Here is a 20,736-nt window from a genome sequence, read left to right as displayed (position 1 = left end):
AAAGACATACTAAAAATTGGGGACAAAAAGAGATTTAATTGGACTTATTGTTCCACATGGCTGGGAGGCCTCAGAATCATGGTGAGAGGCGAAAGGCACTTCTTACATGGAGGCAGCCAGAGAAAAATGAGCAAGATGCAAAAGCAGAAACTCCTGATAAACCATCAGATCTCATGAGACTTATTCACTATCACAAGAATAGTATGGGAAAGACCAGCCCCCATGATTCAATTACCTCCCCCTAGGTCCCTTCCACAACACACAGGAATTCTGGGAGATATAATTCAAGTTGAGATTTGAATGGGAACACAGCCAAACCCTATGAGCTGATATTTAGGTATCATCCAGTGAGGTTCTGAAGGCAGTCATATGTAATCATGGTACTGTACATTTTGATAGGGCTTTATTCTCTGTCATGTGCTTTCCCATCCATTATTGCCTTTATTTGTTTTGAACAGTAATCAATAAAGATTTATTAATCAAAGGGATGGAAGAATGACCTCATTTTCCCAAAGCAGCACTATGCATTATTGCCTTTAAATCCATTCAATAGTTTTTTATGTAGGTATTGTTAACAATAGCATTTACATACACATCTGTATATGTACATTATTATTGAAGCAACTGAGATATAGAGACAAAAGAGCAGGCCCAGCACCCAAGTCTTCTGACTGCAGGCAGGGTCAGTATGTTTCCTAACATAGCATAATACCATCTACAGATGGTACCCCTAAATGTTTCACATAATGAGGAAAGAGGGAAAATGAGATTCTTGAATGCATTTACTAATCTAATTTTCTTCCCTTCAGAATTACTACTTGGATGAATTTGCAAATCTGTTAGATGAACTTCTGATGAAGATTAATGATTTGTCTGACAGCCTACAACTCCCTCTTCTGGAAAAAACATCCAACAGCACAGGGGAGGCAAGAGCAGAAGAGAGTCCCTTGGTGGACATTTCCAGTTACCAAGCTACTGAGGTAAGACCATGCAAAATTATTTATGTCAATTTTCTTTACAGCAATTTTAGTTCTAAAGGAGTTTTTGAATACTTGTTGTTCCAAAATATAAGGTCCATTTGCATAAATATTCTCTAGGGAATCATACTGCTGATAATATATGCTCTAGCCAGGCCGGGCGTGGTGGCTCAAGCCTGTAATCCCAGCACTTTGGGAGGCCGAGGCGGGTGGATCATGAGGTCAAGAGATGGAGACCATCCTGGTCAACATGGTGAAACCCCGTCTCTACTAAAAATACAAAAAATTAGCTGGGCATGGTGGCGCATGCCTGTAATCCCAGCTACTCGGGAGGCTGAGGCAGGAGAATTGCCTGAATCCAGGAGGCGGCGGTTGCGGTGAGCCGAGATCACGCCATTGCACTCCAGTCTGGGTAACAAGAGCGAAACTCCGTCTCAAAAAGGAAAAAAAAAAAAAGATATGCTCTAGCCAGAACTGAAGGGCCACTTAATAATTTAAAGTGCATAATGTGACTTCCAGTTTAAAATGGTAGCATAAGTATCTTATCTGCCCCTTATTTCTGATTACAACTGAAATCAACAAAGAGACTGAGAAATAGAAATAGAAACTCAGTCTTCCCAGAAACAACAACAAAAAAGAAATCTATGGCCCAGAATATGACCAGTAATCCAAGAATGGATGCCAAGAACGGCAAAAATTAGACCAAAAGGAGAAAGGATGCTACCATTTCCAAGAACACACAGAATTATCCAAGTTAGACAGCATATCTGGAAGAGCCAACAAAGGTCCCTCGTTTGGAAGAAAAGATTATAGAGCAAAAAATGATTTAAAGAATCTCCCTGAACCCTAATGCCACAAAATTTCTAGGACATAGGACTGAAGGACAAAACATGCAGGAAGCCATCTTTGTAGGAAGCTGTTTGTTGATGTGGCTACCTAGAAGAGGAACCATTGGTGATTCATAGACCTAGAGTCACACCACTTGCAAACTATAGAAAAATCAACACACCATGTGCCAGGTACACAATGAAAAGGAAAGATGAGTGCTGTGCCCCAATGATAAATAGCTTCCAGTGGTAACTTCCCTGAGATCCATAGACATACTCTGCTGGCCCAGAGCAATCATGCTCATATGGCTGAGTGGCAATGAAGGAGCTCTCTGAAGGCAGAAGAGAACATGAGGTACCTGCTACAAACTCTCTGCCCCAGCCTTCCCTGGCCCTAATGCACAACAACGCAGGGAAGAACATCCTTTATGAAAAGGTGAACTTCTACATGTAGAGAGGAATAGTAATAATAAAAGCAAATAATTACTGGATCTATGCAAATCTGCTTCAGGAAAAAGTGGTGTATAAAAATGACCAAAAGAGAAGATGAAGGTATAACTTTGAAAACAATTATCATCAACAGGTAAAAATTGTAACACAAAAGTAAATTAATGGGAAAAAAGTATCTTTGAAAGGAGAGATTAAAGCCAAAATGAAAGAACTCCAAAATGAAATAAAGAGACAATGAATTAACAGAGTTGAGAAAAGAAATGGAAAAGAAAAAAAGTAAAGTAGATGGATTCATAGAAAAGAGAAGAAACTATATGGATGACATGTTGGAGAAAATTTTGCAAAATAAAAAAGTTAAAATTGATTTTAGGAAAAGTGATACCCATGGAAATCAGACCAGGAAGAATGTGCGTAAGACAAGGAAAGGGTATCTATAATTAGTGTCTCCCCAAAAAAGCCCAGGAAATTTGAACAGGAAAAATATTTTAAACTGTAATTTTTTAAAACTATATTAGAAAAGAGATATAGACCTATATATTTAAAAAGGAACTGTGTCCCAGGGAAGAAATGGATTCACATCTATTAATATTAGAATGTGAGTGGGTGTAGTGGGTCATGCCTATAATCCCAGATTTTGAGAGGTCAAGCCAGAAGGACTGCTTGAGCCCAGGAGTTCAAGACCAGCCTGAGCAATATAGTGAAACCCCATCTCTACAGAAAAAAAAAATAAAAAATAAAAATAGCTGGGCTCGGTGGTGCATGCCTGTGATCCCAGCTACTCAGTAGGCTGAGATTGAAGGATTACTGGGGTCCAGGAGGTAGAGGCTGCAGTGAGTCGTGATCTGACCTAAAACACAGCCAGTAAAGTCACTGAACTTAAAAAAGATAATCCTACTGACACCCAGATACTTCCTACCCCCCAAAATCAAGTAACCTCCATGTGTTTTAAAGTTAATTAAATTATTTAGTAATTATTATTATTGTTTTAATTATAAAAAAGTGTTTAAATGTGCATACAAAAATTGGGCAAATTATAAGAAAAACATAATTTTTAAGGAAAGAAACTATAATGACCAATTCTGTAAAACATAAAATAAAATTGGGCCGGGTGTGGTGGCTCACTCCTGTAATCCCAGCACTTTGGGAGGCCAAGGCAGGCAGACTACAAGGTCAGGAGATTGAGACCATCCTGGCTAACATGGTGAAACCTCATCTCTACTAAAAACACAAAAAATTAGCCAGGCATGGTGGCACATGCCTGTAGTCCCAGCTACTCAGGAGGCTGAGGCAGGAGAATCGCTTGAACCTGGGAGGTGGAGGTTGCAATGAGCTGAGATCACGCCACTGCACTCCAGCCTGGGCAACAGAGCAAGACTCTGTCTCAAAAAATAAAATAAAATAGAGGATTTATATAGGAAAAAAAAAAAAAGATGGGCTAGTATTTACTATATTTGTAACATAAAAATGAAAAAATATAATTAAAAATTTTAGAATAAAGATAATTGTATGTATTTATATTTAAACCATAACGTATATATTGTTATTTTTGGATGCTAGGATTAAAACCAACAAAGGACAATGTAAGTGCTTAGCAGAAAGCACTGACAGAAGAAACCCCACTGGTATAATGTGGAGTAACAACAAATAAAAGTAAACTAAGTTTGTGTTCAACTCAAACAGGAAAAATTCACAACACACACAAGTATACACACAGACATATGCACTAAGCAAAACAGAAGCAAAGAAGGTGAAAGAATGAACGTGTAATTAATGACATCAACTGCAAAATGAAGTAATCCAAGAGATTATTCTTTTTAAAAACAATTAAGTGACAAATTATTAGCTAATACATCTAAATATGATGAACAAAGTGAGTACAATACATAAGCAAAATAAAAATGAGAAACAGAAAATAACCTTAAGGAAATTAAATAAATTATAAAATTTTGGAAGTAGAAAACAGTTATCGGTGTTCATTATGCAGCAAACTGACTTGAATAGAGATAGAAATCTGAAACAGCATTTGAAGTTCTATCCCTCCAGAAGCACCAATGCCAGATGATTTCACAGAGAAAATACACCAAACTATTAAGAAGCACATAAGTCCAGAACAATTTTCAAACTATGCCACAACAGAGACAGAAGAAAAGCTTCCAAGTGTGTTTTTATGAAACAAACAATTTATTGATCTAAAAATTGGACAAAAATATTCCAAATTAAAAATAAAAGTGCATGCCAGTCTTATTGATTTTTGATGCCAAAAATCTAAATAAAACATTAACACATAGTCTCCAGCAGCAGAGTAAGAAAATTAAATTCCACGATCATCAGTATTAAATCAGGATATGAAGGCTTTAATATTTAAAGCATATTAATAACTAGGCTGGATGTCGTGGCTCACGCCTGTAATCCCAGCTCTTTGGTAGGCCAAGGCAGGTGGATCACTTGAGGTGAGGAATTCAAGACTAGCCTGGCCAACATGGCAAAACCCTCTCTCTACTAAAAATACAAGCAATTAGCCAGGCAAGGTGCACGCTTGTAATCTCAGCTACTCAGAAGGCTGAGGCATGAGAATCTCTCAAACCTAGAAGATGGAAGTTGCAGTGAGCAGAGATCACGCCTCTGCACTTCCAACCTGGGCAACAGAATAAGGAAAATAAAAATATGTGAATAAAATAAAAACAAATAAATAAATGAAATAAAATAAGAATATATTAATAACCTTCACCAAAAAGGGAGGAAACTATCATTTGATATTTTTCCATGGCTGCATTTGATAAAATTCAACAGTCATTCCTAATTTTTAAAACATATTCTTAATAAAAATGAAATTGGTGTTTTTTTAAAATATAGGAATATAGCTCAAGTTAAATGCCAGTATTATATTTAATAATACAACATCAGAGCCTTTACTACTAAGGCTAAGGACAAAAAGATTGTCAATTCAAAAGTCCTACAACAGGCCAGGCACAGTGGCTCCCGCCTACAATACAAGCACTTTAGGAGGCCGAGGCTGAAGGATCACATGAACTCAGGAGTTCAAGACCAATCTGGGCAACATAATGAGATCCTGTCTCAACAAAAAATGCAAAATTAGCCAGGTGTGGTGGCACAAATCTCTAGTTCCAAGTACTTGGAAGGCTGAGGAGGGAGAATCACTTGAACTGGGGAGGTCAAGGCTGCAGTGAGCCATGATTATGCCACTGCACTCCAGCCTGGGCAACAGAGTGAAAACCTGTCTCCAAAAAGACAAAACAACAAACAAATGAAAACAAAGTCCTACCACAGCATTTTAAAGGGGTATGCCTCATCTCATTCCTATAAACCCACTTAATTTGTTGATATATATTTATTTGATAGCTCATATAGCTAGCAAGAACTTTAAATTTATCATATGGTTGAGTAGTCTTTTATATACACAACACACACTATTGTGAGTCCTTATACAGCTACAACACATCATAATCTATACTAATTTCCTATGGCTGAGAAAATAATTTCCCTCAAATGATGGTGGAGGGAAATTATGACTTACTGTTTTGACTTACTCTTCTTGTGTCAGTGGGATGTTTTCAGCAACAATGCAATCACAACTCTGGGTTCATTCCATAGAAAACAATGCTTTCTGGACTATCACTTTATGAGGTATTTACCAAAAGTATGTTTGGCAAAATGTCAGTGCTGCCAGGTGCGGGCCTCTCTCACCTGGCTCCCAGGTGGGTTTCTGCCTGCAGAACTCAAGTTTCTGCAACATGAGTTTAACTGGCCTCACTGGGAAAGAACCAGGAACGTTACTGGTCTTGGAATAGGCCAGGCAAGCTGGACTTTACAGAACAGACCCCCTTTTGTGTGAGGGGATCTGAGGAAACAATTCGTTTGAATTTCCTAACTTCAAGGCATTTGTTTCTTCATCTTAACCATTAATAATTAAGATTTGTATCTTTATAAACTAGAAGGATTGGATGCCTGGAGCTATCAATAACCACCTACAAATCATATTGTTCTTTGTATTTTTTAAGTGACTCATGGCAACAAAATGCAGTGAGCTGCCAGCCCCCACTTTCTCCCCCTTACCAGCTCGGTCCCCTTAACGGTTCTTGGCTCTCTGTGGCCTCTCAGCTATGTAACCTTGGACCCCAAGGATACCTCCCAGGCGGGGGCTGCTGCTGATTGGGCAGAAGGACCTCAGAGCTCTTGCCCGGCTCCCTGCTTGGGCCTCTTCTCTACTGCAGTGACTCACCACTTTGGAGGAGCTGGCTGGGCCACTAGTCGGTAGAGATGTCAGAAGGGTTTTTCCTCCACATATTTTCCTCTTGATTTGCTTCTGTAAATACGATTGCAATTGCATAAGGCAGGAACATCCAGAGGGGAGCGCCTGACCTCAGGGCACAGAATCTCTCCTAGAGGATTTTTGGTTCTTTTTTTTCAGTGTAATTCCTTAGCACCTACGTACCAGGAGGAAGTTGAGATTTTCTTATAACTGGAAAAACTGTATTTCCTTTCACATTTGGGGTCCCCAACACAATTTGTGAAGACTGGTGTGCCACAGTCTACAGCCACTCTTTTCAGCAAAGTTTGTACTTGAGCTCTGCTAGTCAGTGTTACTTAGAAGCAGAAAACCATCAAGAGGGTGAATTTTCTCTCAGCTTCTTCCCTTAACTTGCCAGTCTGTAGAATAATGAGAAGACTTAGAATACTTAGTTTTTCCCAGTGCTTTTAGATAGCCTCCATCACAGGTGACTGTCACAGAGCTTCCTCAGATCTAGAAGTTTTGTAATTATAGTTGGGTTTTGTAAGCTTACTGAATCTTCAGTGTCTTCAGTATTTTCTAATGGATGATGCAAGGTATCTGAACACTAAGTCTTAATCCTTGAGGAAGAAACAGTCTAGAAGGGGCTTTTTAAAAGGAAATACTGGCCAGGCACAGTGGCTTACACCTTTAATCCCAGAGCTTTGTATCCACTCGGACCTGTGTTCTGATGTGTTTCTTCAGGTGAAGCCGACAGGGTCCAGTAAGGACGCAAGCATCAAGTAAAATGAGGTATGTTCAGGAAGAATGCTCCCCAGAATTCCCAGACTCCATTCTGTATGTTAAGGACCAGTATATTCCTGGACTTAACTAAAAATGATCATTCTCACCTGCTCTCACACCCTGGTTCTGCCCTTGCTGAGTTCTCATGACTTTCTCTCCACCACTGTGGCTTCCACAGAATCCAGCACTCAGTAAATATTTAGTGAACTGATTATTGAGCAAAAAATAAGTGGTGGATGATATATGGATAGAAAAGGGCAACTAATAAAGCAAGCATGGGAAAATGCTAATAGGTGGCTCTGGAAAGGGTCGCTGAGGGCTTCTTGTAACTTTCTTGTTACGTTTCAAATTATTTCCAGTGAAACAGTTTTAAAAAGAAAGCTATTATATTACTCAAGTAAAGAGATGACAAAATGATAGGGTCATGGTTGTAAGATATGATTTGTTTTAATGATTTTTACTGTTTTTTCTAAGCTTTTCTATATTTCTAAATATATCTTGGAATTTTTCCCATGATGGACATCACAAGGAAAGCTAATTAAATTTAGAACTAAATATGGCTTACAAATACTTAATATATTCGAAGTGGGAATCACTTAAAACCTAGACAGAAATGTTGAAGCAGACAGCCTTCTGAAATGAATTATCTCTGCTTTCATGGATTATACTAAGTCTTCCTGGGTCGATTTCACAAGCAGCAGGAATGTTTTTGTGGCTGCTGATTCATTCCTTCCTGGCAGATGTAGCTCCAATGAAGTTGAAATATTATTGCTTTAATATTTATTAAAAGCATTTATTTAGATGTGAGCTAGAATGACACTCAAGGCACTAAGGATATAAACCAGGGCTTCTGTATTACTGTGAACACATAATTCATTTACTTGGGCCAAATTGTCTCCTAGCAGGGTTCAAGAAAGTTGAATTCTCAAGAACTCAAATACACTGTCAGCTGGCTTCTTTTGGAAGTTTCTGTTTCAATTTGGAGTCTTGCAAACTACAGTTATTTCCCAAAAGAATATGGAAATACTGTATTAGTTTGCTAGGGCTGCCATGACAAAGTGCCAGAAAGAGAAATGTATTCTCTTACAGTCTAGAGGCCAGAAGTCCAAGGTCAGGGTGTCAGCAGGGCCATGCTCCCTCTGAAGGCCATGGCGAAGGATCTGCTCCAGGCCACTCTCCAGCTTCCCTTAGCTCCTTGACTTGTGGTAGTGTAATTCTCATTTTTACAGGGCATTCTCCCTGGGTGCCCAAATTTTCTCTTTTTATAAGGACACAATCATTCTGGATTAGGACCCACCCTAATGACCTCATCTTAGCTTGATCATCAGCAAAATAAGGTCCCATTCACTGGTACTGAGGGTTAGCATTTTAACCTCCTTTTTTGTTCTGGAGGAAGAACAATTCAATCCATAACAAATACATTTAAGCAAATGTAAATCTTTGCAGATTAGTATTACAGTTTTCCATTAACTCCAGCTTTTTGAAAAAATCAGTTTTATTCATCTGACAAAAGTAAAACAAAATACTCAAAAAATTTGCAAGCTCTTCTTTTTTACTCTATGTAGATCTTAATTTAGGGATGCTTTCATAAGAATGATTTTTATATGTCGGTACATGTTGATTATCATTAAGATTACAAAACAGGTAGATTATCTGAGTTCTCTGACTTTGGGAAAGATCAGGTAATAACAAAAGATGATTTTTTTTTTTTTGCAATTTTAAATAACAATTTTAGATAGAAATACTATTGGGTCTTCCCGAAAATACTACATGGCAATCAATATATATTCCCAATGCCAGTATAAGTTACAGAACGCAGGAATGTAGGAGGGCCTCTGAGTTCAGGAGCTCCTGTTGCCTCCTCGGGTAAGTGACTCATTCTCAAGGGATAAAATCACTTAACAATCCCAGAGGACACACCTCAACCACGTCACCAGCACAACACCTTTAGTAAAGATGGAATCCATTTCTCCAGCAGTTTGGGAGTGAGTGTCTATCTTTGGTAAAATCTACTACAGTAGTTCTCACGGTTTTGCCCTCTTAGCTATATCCTGAATAATTTATTATTCAGCATATAGTTGAAAGCCTTGACAATTAATTGGTTTTAAGTAAGACCAAGGAGAGGAATAATTAGAGCAGATTCAAGGGTTTCCCTATTACAAAGCCATGTTCACTCAACCAGTATCCCACATCCCAGTAGACTTTTCTTGAGTGGAAGACAGAGGGTCCAAGTTACAGCCAGCATGCAAGGGTATACCAGTGTCATTCACTACACCAGTGTGGGGATTTATTCTCTCTGATCTTCAAAATTCAAGTAAATATAGAATGAGGTTATACAAATCTCTGGGACTATAAGAAGGAACTCTTTTCTCATGGTGACCTTCTTCTTGGCTTTTCTTGCTAGTTTAGAATCAACTTAAATATCACTGAAATACTAGCCCTTGTCCTTGAAAGAGTAGAGACCTTGGAAAGTTTTTGCTGCAGTTGTCCTGAGTTGAATCACTTTCCAGAGATTTGTGCTTGCCAGGGCCTCCTTGCAGCCTCTACTTTCATAAGTTACTGCATTGTTTTTGACTACCATTCTGGTCCTGTTGCCAGGCAGGAGTAAGGAAATGTAATTATTAAAGTTTAGAAATGTGCACTGACCTTTGAAGAAACTACCCACACCCTGCACCCAGCAGAAGTTGCGCATCTTTTTTCAAAAGCTGTTGGTGACATAATTTATAACTCTTATAGGCAGCTGGTTTCTTGGATGGTGGATCGGAGTGGAGGGGGAGGAACTAGATGTGTTGCACAGAGGTGGTTATTCTATACTATCCAGCCACAGCAATCAACGCCATGTGCTCCTCACAGAGTGGAAAAGGCGAAGGTCCTTGGAACAGAATAGATCCCAGCAACAAGAGATCCCAGAATGGACTCACACAAATGTGCCAAGCTCATTTTGACAAAGCTGCTGAAGCAATTCAGTGAAGGAAGAACAGCATTTTTGACAATGTTACTGGAACAATTGAACATCCAAACGCAAAAGAAAACAAAAAGAGCTTAGACCTATACCTCATACCATATGCAAAAGTAACTCTAAATGAATCCTGAACAGTGTTATGCAAAACATAAACCTGTCAAATTTGAGGGAGGAAAAACAAAGGAAAAAATCAGAACAATTCATTAAAGAAGAAATAGATAAATTGGAACTTTAAAAATTAAAAACTTTTGTTCTGCAAACGACCTTGTTAAGAGGATGGAAGGACAATTCACAGACTGGAGGGAAGTATTTGCAGACCACATATTCAACAAAGGACTAATATCTACAATATATAAAGAAGCCTTGGAATTCAACAGTAAAAATACAAATAATCTAATTATAAATGGATGAAGAAAATGAACAGATCACACCACTGCCCTTCAGTCTGGTGACAGAGTGAGACTCCATCTCAAAATAAATAAATAAACAAACGTAAATAGACATTTCACTAGAGAAGATGTACAGATGGCAAACACCTGAAAAGATGTGACTATCACTAGCCATTAGGGAAATGCAAATTAAGACCATAATGATATAAGACTACATACCTTAGGAAGACTGAAATAAAAATAGTGACAACACCAAGTGCAGGCAAGGATGCAGAGGCCACATCACTCATACGTGACCGGTGGGAATGTAAAGTTGTATTCCCACCAGTACAGCAACTATGGGGAATAGTTTGGCAGTTTCTTATAAAAGGAAACATGAAACCCTATCTCCCAGAAATTATCTGGATCATAGATCCCAAAGAAGTGAAGACAGGTTTACGTAAAAACATGTGCATGAATGTTCACAGCAGCTTTATTTGTGACACCTCGGAACTGGAAATCGCTTTCACTGAGTGAATGGTTAAACGAACTGTGAGACCACTGATCCACACAACCACCTGGGTGACTCTCCAGAGAATTATACTGAGTGAGTGCGAAAAGCCAAACTCAAAAGGTTACATACTAGATTCTATTTATACCTTTTTTTTTGAGACAGAGTCTCACTCTGTCACCCAGACTGGAGTGCAGTGGTGTGATTTTTGCTACTGCAACCTCCACCTGTCAGGTTCAAGTGATTTCCATGCCTCAACCTACTGAGTAGCTGGGACTACAGGCGCACACAATCACACCTGGCTAATTTTTGTGTTTTTAGTAGAGACGGGTTTTCACCATGTTGGCCAGGCTGGTCTCAAACTCCTGACCTCAAGCGATCCACCCACCTCAGCCTCCCAAAGTGCTGGGATTACAGGTTTGAGCCACCACAGCTGGCCAATATAACATTCTTAAAATGACAAAATTACCAATGTGGAAAGCAGTTTGTGGTTGCCAGAAGTCAGGGATGAAAAGAGAGTGAGGAAGGAGGAAGGCTTAGGTGTGTCTATTAAAGGACAGCAGATGGGATCTTAGTGATGAAATGTTCTGTACCTTAATTGTATCAATGTCCGTATCCTGACTGGGATATTGTTTTGTAATTTTGCAAGATGTAAACATTGAGGAAAATCTGGTAAAAGATACATAGGAGTGTTCTGTATTACCTCTTACAACTGTGTGTGAATCTACAATTATCTCAAAGTACAAAAATAGAAAATAACGAGGTTGTTATAGCATGCAAAATTACAATAACTTGAAATGGTATTAACTTAAAAACCCATGCAAACATTAATCATTTTTTCTAGCAAACAAGAGAATATTTCAGTCACAAATGTGCATAACAAATGCTTTTTCTGGACACCTCCTTTATCCAACCCAGCCCATGGTTTATCCTTTCCCCAAGTATCTTTTATGGATGAAAGCTCCAAAGCATGAAGGCATCTGAGCTTCTGCAGTAGTTGGACATCCTGAATTGCTCGGATTTCTACCTAATGAGATTCTGGCCTCATCTGTGGGCCTCTCACCATCTGTTCACACTTTCTGCTAGACCAAAACCCAAATAGGGGTGGAGGGAAGAGCCTGTGTCATCTTAGACTCTGTAAAGGTGGAGTCATTCTCAGAAGCTTAAACATTCTGAGTTATTTGGGACAAGAGTAATATGTATGTATCAGTAACCAAATATCTCCATAGAGAATACCAGCAAGAAATGTGAGTGAAAGAGTCATTAGAGAATCTGACCAAGCCACAGAGATAGGGGAGCTGTGCCTGAGTTATAGACCACTCCCGCTGATGGTATCGTTGAGTTGGCTGACACTTTGCTCCTCAGAACACACCATGTTTCAGCATAATTTAACTACAAAAGGCTCACCAGCATTTGAACAGCATCATATCCCAGACAGAAATTGACAAAGGAAACTGAGTCTGCCAGTGGCTGGAAAAAGCTGTCCACACACACTACCTTGATCATTCGATCTTTGCTCTCAGGTGATGGGGCATGCTTGATTAAAAACATGCGGCCATCTGACCTATTGGCAAAACATCTGCCATCAGCAGTTTCTAATATCTTCCACTTTTGGATCCACATTTGCTGATTCACCTAAAAAAAAGGTAGGGGGGTGAAATGTGTGTGGTGCTGGGCAGGGCACAGCAGTGTGTTTTTGACATTCTTCAGAGTAGATAAACTACTTGAGTGAAAGGTAGAAAAGAATATGTTTTGGAAGACTTGAGATTCTCTCCATAGGATAAGAACTCCTAGTTTAGTTACTCGTACAACAACCTGTTAGCTCAACATCCTTTTTTCAAAAGGATGTGATCGCCAGTGTCTGTTCTGTGGGCAAAATTCTTTCCAGAATAAGAAGTCCTGCCTTGCATTTGAAGTAGGTCCAGCTCAAGGAGAGCGCTGCCTTTGAGGTCAGCAGGAAGTCAGTGTCCAAGCCTGTTCCACAGCATGCTGGATCAGAGAAGACATTCATCTGCTGAAGGCCAGTCCCAAGATTCAAATTCTTATGAGACTAGGAATCTCATACAAGATAAGGATGACTTTTATCTTATTTATTTATTTGTTTATTATTTTAATTTTTTATTTGAGATGGAGTTTTACTCCTGTTGCCCAAACTGGAGTGCAATGATGAGATCTTGATCACTGCAACCTCCGCCTCCCAGGTTCAAGTGATTCTCCTGCCTCAGCCTCCCAAGTAGCTGAGATTACAGGCGGGCACCACCACACCCAGCTAATTTTTTGTATTTTTAGTAAAAAAGGGGTTTCACCATGTTAACCAGGCTGGTCTCAAACTCCTGACTTCAGATGATACACCCGCCTCAAAGACCTCCCACAGTGCTGGGATTACAGGTATAAGTCACCACGCCCGCCCTGAGGATGACTTAAAATCATAAATCTCCTATATATCAATAGTGCATAGTCTCATTTCAGTTGCCTTTGTCTCTGTACTAGGCTTAAGCATACTGGAAGCTGGTAAATCACAGGTCAAAGACCTTTTCAGTAGATCAAATACAGATGCATCATTGTTTGTAAGAGAAAATGTTTTCTTCATCTTCACCTGTCTGTGGGCTGTAATACCTCCCTGATGAGCCACCAGGTCTGTATTATCTCCTCCGTGTGACTCACTGGCGTTTCTTTATTGAGTAACTTCAACTGTTATCATTCTTTTGTTCTCTCCTGATGTTGAGCCATAACCTGCTCTGTAAACTGCACTGAACAGAAGGTCTTTGCCCTGGAGTCAAAATTAATCATTTAACCACTTCTCCACACTATAATTGCTCACGCATGTGAGTAAGTGTTGTGTTTTTCCTCCTGCCTTGGCAGCCCTGGTGGTCTTCCTTCCCCAGCCTAAGCCCCATCAGCCCCCACCACCACCATCCTCCAATGACGTGGCTTTGACTCACCTCATCTGCTGGTTGGCTACTGGTAATTCTCCTCTGGCCTTGTTTCTATTTCTTGTGTCTCCTCATAATGATAAACAGTAGTCCAGGAGTGCCATGATTAGAAAAAAATATGTGTCATGCTAAATGTTGATGTGGCTACAGCATCCATCTCTGTCTCTCCCTCACTGCCCAAGGCCACAGCTACTGCCCAGGAACTGAAGCCACCTCCCTGCAGCTCTACACAGCCCCTAGAGAGAGCAATGTGTCCTGCTTCTGAACTTACTCTTGAAGGCATCAGGCATGCACCTCTTCATGCTCTTTTTTCTTTCCCAAGTGTAAGTGATACCTGGAGCAAGATTAGAAGCCTTGTGTAGAAGATGACAGCCTTTCCAAGCCGGGAACTGTGCCGGCTTCCCACTGCTTATGTGAGAAATAAACTTTGATCCTGTTTTCTCTGGAGAATCTGGGGGCTCTTTGTTACAGCAGCAGCATGGCTTTTACCTAACTAATATATGATTTCTCATACTTCACACTTGCCTTAGAAACTATACTTACACCAATGCAGCCCCCAATGACATTATTATTTATAACCTTTGACAATGGTTTTGACTGTAAATAATGTAAAACATGACCCTAATTGACTGAAATGGCAAGGGAATATATTATCTACAAAACCAGAAGTTAAGAGATAGGGCCGATGCCATCTCTGCCTTCTGCTGTGTGCTGGCTTTGCCTCAGGATGGTGGATGCCCCGCTTGGTTGCAGGATATCTGCTACAGGTCCAGGCATCACAGCCAGAGATAAACTGTCCATGGATGGGGGATACCATCTCCCTTGGTCTTATCACTAGGTAGGAGGAAACTTTTTCAGGAAGTCCCCAAGAATATTTCCCCTCATATTCATTCCTAAATTGATCATGGTGAAATGGAATTATTATGATTAATTTAGACTAATCATTTGGGATAGTCAGAATTTAAGTGTTGGCCAGACACAGTGGGTCTTGCCTGTAATCCCAGGACTTTGGGAGGCAGAGGTGGACAGATCACGTGAGGCCAGGATTTTCAGACCTGCCTGGCTAACATGGCAAAATCCTATCTCTACTAAAAATACAAAAATTAGCCTAATACGATGGTGCACACCTGTAATCCCACCTACTTGGGAGGCTGAGGCAGGAGAATCACTTGAACCTGGGAGGCGGAGGTTGCAGTGAGCCGAGGTTGCATCACTGCACTCCAGCCTGCCTGACAAAGCAAGACTTCTTCTTGGAAAAAAAAAAAAAAAGAATCTAAGTGTCAACCATTAGGATCTTTGGAGATCCCAACACCTCCCGACCCATCCTTAAATTTCATTGCTGAGCAATGTCTTTGCTTCTGTACCTTTCTCTCCATAATGGTGCTATCTATTTTGTGGTCAGAAATACAGTTATTAATTATTATTCCTGTTCCATTTCATATGTTCTATTTATCACAGCATTCCACTAACATTTGGATTCTACTAACATTTATGTTCAACCTGCCTCTCAGCTTCAAAACTGAATCCAGTAATATCTGCCAAATACCTATTATATTCTCAGCACTGGGTTATGAAGAAAAAATTCCTCAACAATTTCACAATCCAGTAAACGCAGAGGAGCAAACAGGAGTGGATAGATGATAGGCTTGAGGCTAGGTTCAGTCAGCTGCTGGGGCAAATCGGGGTGCACCAGAGCTGGAGGTGAGAGACCTGAAGGAGAACCCCTCAAGGGAGAAGCAGCCAGTGACACTGAGGGACCCTGAGTTTGATTTTGTCGTTGTTGTTTTTCTAATGTCTTTATCTCATTTTAGCATCAGGGCAATGCTATCCTCCTGGAATAAATTTGGAAATATTCTCTCTGCTTCAGTTTTCTGGATGGATTTGTCTAGAATTGGAACTATTTCTTTCTTAAATGTTTGATAGAATTCACCAGAGAAGCCATCTAGAATTGAAGTTTTTTTATTAGAAACTTTTTAACAATTAATTCAATTTTTAAATAAGTATAGGACTATACAGCTTGTCTGTTTCTTTTTGAGGTAGCTTTGGAACTTTTTCTATTTCATCTCCGTTGTGAAATGTATAGGCATGGAGTTGTTCATAATATTTCCATTTTATCCTTTATCTGTAAAAAGTGTAGTGTTGTCACCTGTCTCATTCCTGATATTGGCAGTTTATGTCTTTGTCATTGTTATTGTTCTGATCATCCTGGCTAGGAGCTTATCAATTTGATTGATCTTCCCAAGGAACTAGCTTTTGGTTTCATTCATTTTCTCTATATTTTTTCTGTTATCTATAGCACTGGTTTCTGCTTTGATCTTTGTTATTTATTTTTTACTTTCTTCTGTTTACATTGAGTTTAAGTAGTTTTTCCTTTTATAGTCTTTCACATAAAAGCTGAGGTCATTTGAGACCTTTCTTCTTATAATACAGGCATTTAGTGCTATGGATTTCTCTGAGAGTACTGTGTTAGCTAGCGTTTATCCCTGAATGAAAATGTTATGTTTTCATTTTTATTCAGATAAAATGCTTTCTAATTTCCCTTTTGATTTCTTGTTTGATTCATGGGTGATTTAGAAGTATATTATTTAGGTGTATGTATTTTAAGATTTTCCTAATGTCCAACTGATTTTTTATTTCCCTCTCTGTTGCCAGTCTGGAGTGCCGTGGCGTGATCTCGGCTCACAGCAACCTCCACTTCCCGGGTTCAAGCAATTCTCTTGCCTCAGCCTCCAGAGCAGCTGGGACTACAGGCGCACACCACCACGCCTGGCTAATTTTTGTATTTTTAGTAGAGATGGGGTTTCACCATGTTGGCCAGGATGGTATTGATCTCTTGACCTTGTGATCTGCCTGCCTTGGTCTCCCAAAGTGCTGGGATTACAGGCATGAGCCACCATGCCCAGCCTTATGTAACTGATTTCTAATTTTATTCTGTTGTGGTCAGAAAACATCATATCTCTTGAATCATTTGAATGTACTGAGGCTTGTTTTAATGGCCCAAAATATGACCTAACTTGGCAAATGTTTCACTTGAACTTAAAAAGATGTGTATTCTGCTGTTGTTGAGTGAAGTGTTGTGTAAATGTCACCTTGGTCAAGTTGGTTGATGGTGGCGTTCAGGTCTGCTCAGCACTTGCCTTTCTGCCTACTTGTCCTGTCAATCACTGAGAGAGGGGTATTGAAATCATAAACTGTAAGTGCAGCATTGTCCATTTCTCTTGCAATTCTCTTGGTTTTTGCTTCATATCACATTATATTCATTCTCTGTACATAAAGTATCTCCCTTCTCTGGCTGCTTTTGAGATTTTGTCTTTGTCACTGGTTTTGGGCAATTTGATTATGGTGTGTCTTGGTGTCTTAATGTTTATGTGCGTGGCTTTTGCTGAGCTTCTTGAATCTAGGAGTTTATAGTTTTCATCAAGATCAGAGAACCCACTTTCACTGGCTTCAATTGCAGGTGTATTAGGCCAATTGAAGTCGTCCCACAGCTTAACTGGCATTCTTTCCATTTAAGACATCTTTTTTCTCTCTGTGTTTTATAACATTTTCAATTGCTGTATCCTCAAGGTCACAAGTCTTTTGCAATGTCTGACCTTCCCTGAATCCCATGGAGTATATTGTTCTCATACATTCTAGTTTTCATTTCTAAAAGTTTTATTTTTAAGAAACATATCTTCCATATCTCTACTTAACTTTTTGAATATATGAAATATATTTATAACCTTATAGTATTTATGTTGAGTGAAAGAAGCCAGACCAAAAAAGAGTACTATAGAATGCTGCCATTCATAGAAAACTCGAGTAAATGCAAAAGTAATGGAGGGTGACAGAAAGCAGATCCTGGCTGCCTGGGGGTGAGGGGGGCTGGACAAGAGGGGGGGATGACACAAAGGGTGATGATCTTGATTATGGTGATGGTTTTATAGGTGTGTGCATGTGTGCATGAATCACATGTTATATTTTAAGTATGCACAGTTTGTCAAATATATTTCAATAAAACTGTTTAAAAAATAGTAATCCTGAGCAAGCTTGGCAGCTGTCAGATCTATTCCTCACCCAGAGACATTCATCTGTCTCTAAGGAAGAACAAGGGTCATAAGGCAAAACTAGAAGAGCAGCCGTAAGACGGCCGTGCACCCACAGCCCTGCCCTGGGGTTCTTGTCACCCTCTCTCTACCATCCTGTGTGGCTCTTGGTGGTACAGACTGTGCAGAGGGGCAGCAGACACTGTGCCTGCTTGACACCAGCACAGCGAATAGCTGCTCACCTGTCCAGTTATATTCTTAGAGAATTAAAAAAAAAAAACAACTAAAAAAAAACCCTGTGAGATCAGGCAGAATGTATTTTGAAGCTGGGTCTTTGATAACTATTGTTAACCCATTTATGCCTGAAGTTGCAATTTTTTAAATTTTTGCAATCAGACTTTGGCGATGACCTTGACCAATAGTATCTAAACAACTCCCATGTGCTAGAACAATAGACATCAATTTAAATTTCCCTCTAGAAATACTTTTTCAGTTTAACCTCCCACCAGCAAGAAGAGAGGTTTCTTTCCTCATAAAACAGTGATACTGGGGATCCCCTTTCTTTTATGTCTTAGACTGATGTGATAAATTACTATTAATCTCATTGCCAAAATTCACATTTCTTTTCTATTAAAAAGTTTAACATTTTTATATATGTTTGCTGACCTTCACATATATAAATATGCATATACAAATATGCATATATATAATATATTTATATATATATATAGTCTGTTCATGTATGTGGCCTAGTTTTCAATTGAAATATTTATCCTATTGTCTGATTTTGCAATACCCTTTAAAATAAGAGTGTAAACTTGTTCAATACTTTATCTAGTCTGCTTTCGCCCTTTAATTTTTTTATATTTTTAGCTAACAAATTTTATATATATGCATACACATATATATGTAGGAAGAGAGACTACATCTACACTTGCCATCCTCAATAGGTTCCTGGAAACTGATTTTTAAGTGAAATGACATATAACAAAATGACTGTTTTCCCTCATCAATATTATAACAAAAATTTGAGGGGCTGGTGTATGATGTTTTATATATATGATTTAAATTAGTACTTTCCATAAGTCAGGCACTGTTCTAAATTCTTCAGAAGTGTTCATTACTGTCATCATCACAGCAACCCTGTGGACTAGATTTCATTAGCTCCATTGAAGACTGAGCAAAATGAGGCACCGAGAGGGAGGATAATTTGTCCTAGGTCACACAACTATGAGCAGGTGAGGCTCCTGTTGAAGCCAGGCACGCAAGCTTTAGAATCCAGCTCTGAACCACCATGCTATCTGGCCTCTCAGTGACCGACCTTCCGTTTTCATTTTATAGATGTCTCAAAACTTATCCATAACGGGCTGTAGCTTCCCAGCTTTTATCATTGGGATTATGTTTCGTAGAATTTTTCTTCATCCCAATAACATATAAATACTGATTTACTTTTGCTTCTGCTGCCTATATCAGGTTGACTTGGCATTTGTTTCAGTATAAGATGTTTTTCATTTTTTCTTTTTAGCCAGAAGACATCAAGGACTTACAGGAGGCTGGCACCTCGCATAGGCACTCTGGACCCCATTTTGCTTAACTCACTAAGCAACCAGTTTTAGCAGACATCCTTGTTTTGCTGGTGAGAAGAACTGAGGTTCAAAGAAGTTTTGTTGATTTTTCCAGTTCACGCAACAAGTAAATGGGCAACCAGGATGAAAATCAGGGGTTATCTGTCATCAGACTGCTACTCATAACCATCGTTCAGAGAGTTCAGATGTGAGACAAGATTCCGACTCCAGCCTTCTCCCAAATGATTCATTTGCCAGTTGCCCTAGAGTTATGTATTGTCTTATTTGTTTGTTTGTTTGCCAGAATCTGTCTGAGTATTCAAAGGCTTATATCTTATGGAATTTCTTTTAGGTCTAATAAGTGTGATGAAAGAGATCAGCATAAAATTCTAATATTTAAGATTTTTGAAATAAAGTCCTTATTTTGTAAATTTAGCAATTGAATCACGCTATATTAATAACTCATTTTTCCTGACTTACTAATTCAATGTAAAGTGGTTATTCAAACTGAACTTCAGAGTCATCTGGGCTGCTGTTTTTGAATCCATTGAAAAACCCACATGCTTAGATCAGAATTTGCTAAGGAGATTATTAAGTTTGGAGTGCATGCTATGCTTTTGGATTCTAAATAATTTCAAAATGCCTGGCTTGGTGTGCACATCAGTGACAGTGGGTAGAAGTGGCTGGATGGGATGGAGGTACCCATGGAAACACACTGTGCCATGGCCTCCCCGTGGGCCTGGGGCTGCACACAGGGAAAGGACAGGGGTAGAGGGTCTACCAAGCAGACCTGGGAAAGATTTTCAATGTAATTATTTATTATGTAGAACCTGGGCAAGGTGCATGGCCATCTGAATGCACAATTACCTCATGGGCAAAATGGGAGTATAATGGAACCCGCCTCAAAGAGTTTGTGTAAAGCATGTAGCACAGTGCCTGATGACATATGGCAATTTTGTGTCATTGATTTGATTGAAGCTAATGCCTACTCTCTCTGTGCGTTTATGTATCTGAGAATGTACAGGTCTCCTCAGGGAGTAAATTGTGTGGTTGTCAGGCTAACTTATTTGGGGGATGTTGCCCCAT

At 39.3% G+C, this 20,736-nt stretch overlaps 1 protein-coding gene across 1 annotated transcript in view; it reads left to right on the top strand.

Moving 5' to 3' along the window:
- Positions 1 to 20,083, top strand: part of PKD1L1 (polycystin 1 like 1, transient receptor potential channel interacting) — a 180,849-nt gene extending 160,766 nt beyond the window's left edge. Inside the window, exons 57-58 of the mRNA XM_035253357.3 lie at positions 810 to 980; positions 19,611 to 20,083. Coding sequence (XP_035109248.3) covers positions 810 to 980; positions 19,611 to 19,679 — 240 coding nt within the window. The 3' untranslated portion in view covers positions 19,680 to 20,083. The remainder of the gene's footprint in view (positions 1 to 809; positions 981 to 19,610) is intronic.
- Positions 20,084 to 20,736: the final 653 nt, after the last annotated feature.

This window comes from Callithrix jacchus, chromosome 11, assembly GCF_049354715.1.
Source record: "Callithrix jacchus isolate 240 chromosome 11, calJac240_pri, whole genome shotgun sequence".
In the NCBI taxonomy this organism is placed as follows: domain Eukaryota; kingdom Metazoa; phylum Chordata; class Mammalia; order Primates; family Cebidae; genus Callithrix; species Callithrix jacchus.
The sequence above is the reverse complement of the archived record's forward strand: the minus strand, read 5'-3'. Positions and strand labels throughout refer to the sequence as shown.